This window comes from Aquarana catesbeiana, linkage group LG06, assembly GCF_042186555.1.
Source record: "Aquarana catesbeiana isolate 2022-GZ linkage group LG06, ASM4218655v1, whole genome shotgun sequence".
Classification (NCBI taxonomy): Eukaryota; Metazoa; Chordata; class Amphibia; order Anura; family Ranidae; genus Aquarana; species Aquarana catesbeiana.
The window spans coordinates 313,564,021-313,567,959 of NC_133329.1; the positions used below are offsets into that span (position 1 = coordinate 313,564,021).

At 40.6% G+C, this 3,939-nt stretch overlaps 1 protein-coding gene across 1 annotated transcript; it reads right to left on the reverse strand.

Annotated features, from left to right (window-relative positions):
* Window positions 1-833: 833 nt before the first annotated feature.
* LOC141148072 (UDP-glucuronosyltransferase 1A6-like) lies at window positions 834-1,803 on the reverse strand. Its single transcript, XM_073635224.1, has one exon. It carries the CDS (start codon window positions 1,761-1,763, stop codon window positions 834-836), a length of 930 nt encoding a protein of 309 aa, XP_073491325.1. The 5' UTR covers window positions 1,764-1,803.
* Between the last annotated feature and the right edge of the window lie 2,136 nt (window positions 1,804-3,939).

Here is a 3,939-nt window from a genome sequence, read left to right on the forward strand (position 1 = left end):
AACTGAAAGCCACCAGGAGGGAAAGGAGGAGAAGCCGGCTTCTTGCCTGTTTGTCAGATGCCCAGGCCTCCCTGCTGAACTGATAGGGCCCAGAACCCATACAGAACCATAGAATTTGATAGAACTCTGGTTAAGAGAGGCAAATGTATTAAAAAACTTATAGGAGTGTTTCTAATACATTATTGACCTAGCCCTTAAAGTGGTTGTAAAGGCAAAAAGTTTTTAACTTAATGCATTTTATGCATTAAGACAAAAAACTTCTGTTGCAGCAGCCACCCTCAGCCCCTCTAATACTTACCTGAGCCCCATCTCTTTCCAGTGATGTCCACGAATGCCTCAGCCATCCAGGACTCTCCCCATTGAGTAGCTGAGACACAGCAGTAGCGCCAGTGGCTCCGACTGCTGTCAATTAAAGTTAGTTAGCCAATCAGGAGAGGGAGAGGGTGGGGCCGAACCGGGGCACTGTGTCTGAATGGACACAGGGAGCTGTTGCTCAGCTCGGATGCCCCCATAGCAAGCTGCTTGCTGTGGGGACACTCGACAGGAGGGAGGAGCCAGGAGAGCCGAAGAGGTACCCGGGAAGAGGATGATCTGGGCTGCCCTGTGCAAAACCACAGCACAGAGCAGGTAAGTATAACATGTTAGTTATTTTTATAGAAAAAAACTTAGACTTTACAATCACTATAAGCATTCCCTAACTAGGAGGGGGGGGGGTAGTGTATTAGAAAATAATTTAAATTTTTAGGAGTTTTTAAATCGACTTTAATTTTGGATTGCTTTATATGTATATGTGTGGTTTTCCCTCCTTTACATACAACTGACACTTCTACCTTTTAGTTTGTTATTAAATTTAACTTTCCTTTCTTATACACATGCTTTGACCAAGAAAACTCATTTCTAATGTTGACTCCTACCTTAGGTAGACTCTTCTGTTTGACACAATTTATTCCTCCTACGAAGATCATATTGGGCATTATTGGTCTTGGATACTCAAAGATAAAGTCATATCTCAGAAGCCAGATTGAAGATTTGCTGTAGAGATCCAGTAGAGTAACTTTTCTGTTTAGGAAATTTGATGCAAGGCTCTCAAATGGCTGAAACAGGAAGTCACAATAGTAAGGTTCTATAAGTTTGACCAATACATTTTCCACACGTTGAATAAAAGTCATACTATCCGAGTTCTTAGTGAAAATTCGAGGGACATATGAAAGGGGACTATCACACTGTGCACTTACATATTCATAGGCACAAGGCAATCCCCTTAGAAAACCCACATAAGGAATGCCTAAATCTTCTGCTAAAATCAAACCACAAACCCATGCAGGATCGGTGAGCACAGCATCAAATTTCTCCTCTCGAAGGTCACTGATAAGATGTTTGTTGCTAAGCAGGCTCTCACAAACTTTGTGGAAAAGTAAGATCAATTCTTGCATGTCTTTAAGCATTGTATAGGCAGCACCAGGGAATGGAGGATCAATAAAGTGCTTTCTTCCAAACTCTTGTAAATGGGCCTTCATATCTTTATTTTCATCAAACACCGGGTAAATTTTAACTGTGTAAAGTTCAGATCCACTTATTGATAAACTACTTTCAGGCATCACCATCACAACCTGATGCCCCTTCTGTGCCAATCTTTCCACCACATGACGCATACTGAGCCAATGACTGCCATCCATAGGGACAACTAGCAGTTTACCACCATCTGCCAAGTTAAATATTCCTAAAAAGAACAGCCATATTCTAAAAAATGAAAATAATCCCATGCTGTAGAACTTCTCGGAAAGATTGCTGTGAATGTTACCATAATCAGTTTACATTCATCTGCCTTTATCTACCACTCTTGCATAAAAACATCTAATTAAACTCACAAAGTTATCAATTAACTTTGTTTCACACAACAAAATTTATGAACATGTGACATCTGGGCATAGTTGTAGTTTGTACTATATCTTTGGGGTCGACCTAGGACAGGAAGTGTGTTAGGACTACCAAATTACTAGTACAGAGCCAACGAGATCTAAGTCAGGGGTGACAAATTTTTTTGAGATTTCTGTGCAACTTTGTTAGCTCGATGTTATTGTTTTGTCATTGGTTAATGCAACTGATAGATGTGAAGCCAGCCTATGGATCTTCTCATTTGTGGGTACAGTAAACCTAATACAAAAAAAAAAAAAAATAGCAAACTCTTTTCTTTAAACTGGCTTTGGCTGACTCTCTGAATCTGTTCTTCCACTGCAGACAGAACACATCCCCTAAAATACCCATGTCTTCTCACAGCAAATGAAAAATCTATATTGTAGTCTTTTACATAAACCACCACAGCCTGGGCAGCACAAATATTTTACACTTCACCAACTCTGAGGTGCTTTTTGGCCATCAGTCCAGTAACCTATAACATAAAATAATCAGAAGACCATCTTTTTGTAACCTAAACATTGATATTGCATAGTTACCTAGGGGGTCATTTACTATAGCGCCGAAAAATGATCATGCAGACCCAGAAAATAGGACAATTAAGACTTCAACTCTCACAAACTGAGCGCTAATGCAAATGGAAAGCAGGGCTATTGCGGGCAAAAAATGCCTGTCAGATCACATATGCGGGAATAGTGGAAGTCAATGGGGCTCGAACCTGCAAAATCCAAAGTTCTCACTGAAGGCTTATATCCCAGCCATAAAAAGTGTTTGGGGACCCGGGTCCTGCCCCAGGGGACATGTGTCAATTGGCAAAAATGTTTTTAAACGCCTGTTTTTTTTTTTTTTAATGGCGTAGGAGTCCCCCCCAAAATCGATACTGGTATGGATATTAAGGGGAACCCTGCGCCAAAATTTGAAAAAAAAATGGTGTGGGGGTCCCCCCCAAAATCCTTACCAGACCCTTTTCTGAGCATGCAACCTGGCAGGCCGCAGGAAAAGAGGGGGGACGAGAGAGTGGCTCCCCCCTCCTCCTAAACCGTACAAGGCCACATGCACTCAACATGGGGAAGGTGCTTTGGGGTCCCTTAAGCCAGGCCTTCTCGTTCAACATCGGTGCCTGGCCTCACAAATGCACTTCTGAAAGAATGGTCCAACATTCCCATAGACACACTAAACCTTATGGACAGTCTTCCTAGCCTTCTCGGGAGCTGTTCTAGCTCCCAATCAATTTTTAACCCTATGGACTAAGACTGGGCTGGACATTAAAGTTAATGTGTGTGTAAAGGCAGGCATCCCAATATTTTTTGACTAGTGTATCTGGCAAGATTTACAATGGTGGTGGAACCCTCCTACTCATAAATACTATATTTAGACATAGTTTTAGGACCTGAGAGATGAGACAACTTCTCTACATGAAGCAGCATGTTTGGGAATCAAACCCAGATGCTCAGGGATGCTAAGCAGAAGTTCTAACCTCTAAGCCACAGAGCTGACACATGTGAGAACCTCCTACACATAAATACACATAAATACTGCATTTCTTTGGATAGGTGATGGAATTACATTACTTAAGAGTTATTCTTCTTAATTTATTTTGTGATATTTGGTGTTTTTTTGTGGGTGAGTGTATAGTGATATTAGTAGTGAATAGTGATATTACCCTCAAATTTTTGGGAATTACTTGATTTCTGATGTTGGTACACAGATCACATTTTTTGGGCTCAAATTATGATTATTCGGAAATGATAAACAGCACAAAAAAATTGTGATTCATTTTAAATTTGCATCAGCAATGGTATTTTTGTGGATTGTAAAGACACCTGTGTGAGTTTGGGTTGTGAGATGGAGAGTAACAAGTGAAAGTGACAGAGAAAAATATATTTTACCAAAACATCAAAAAATTCCACATTCTAGCATTCTAATGCCCCATACACATGATCGGACATTGATCGGACATTCCGACAACAAAATCCATGGATTTTTTCCGACGGATGTTGGCTCAAACTTGTTTTGCATACACAT

Bases quoted from the DNA above. Each gene is read 5' to 3' on its own strand.
- LOC141148072 (XM_073635224.1), bottom strand. From the start codon at position 1,763: ATGGGATTATTTTCATTTTTTAGAATATGGCTGTTCTTTTTAGGAATA.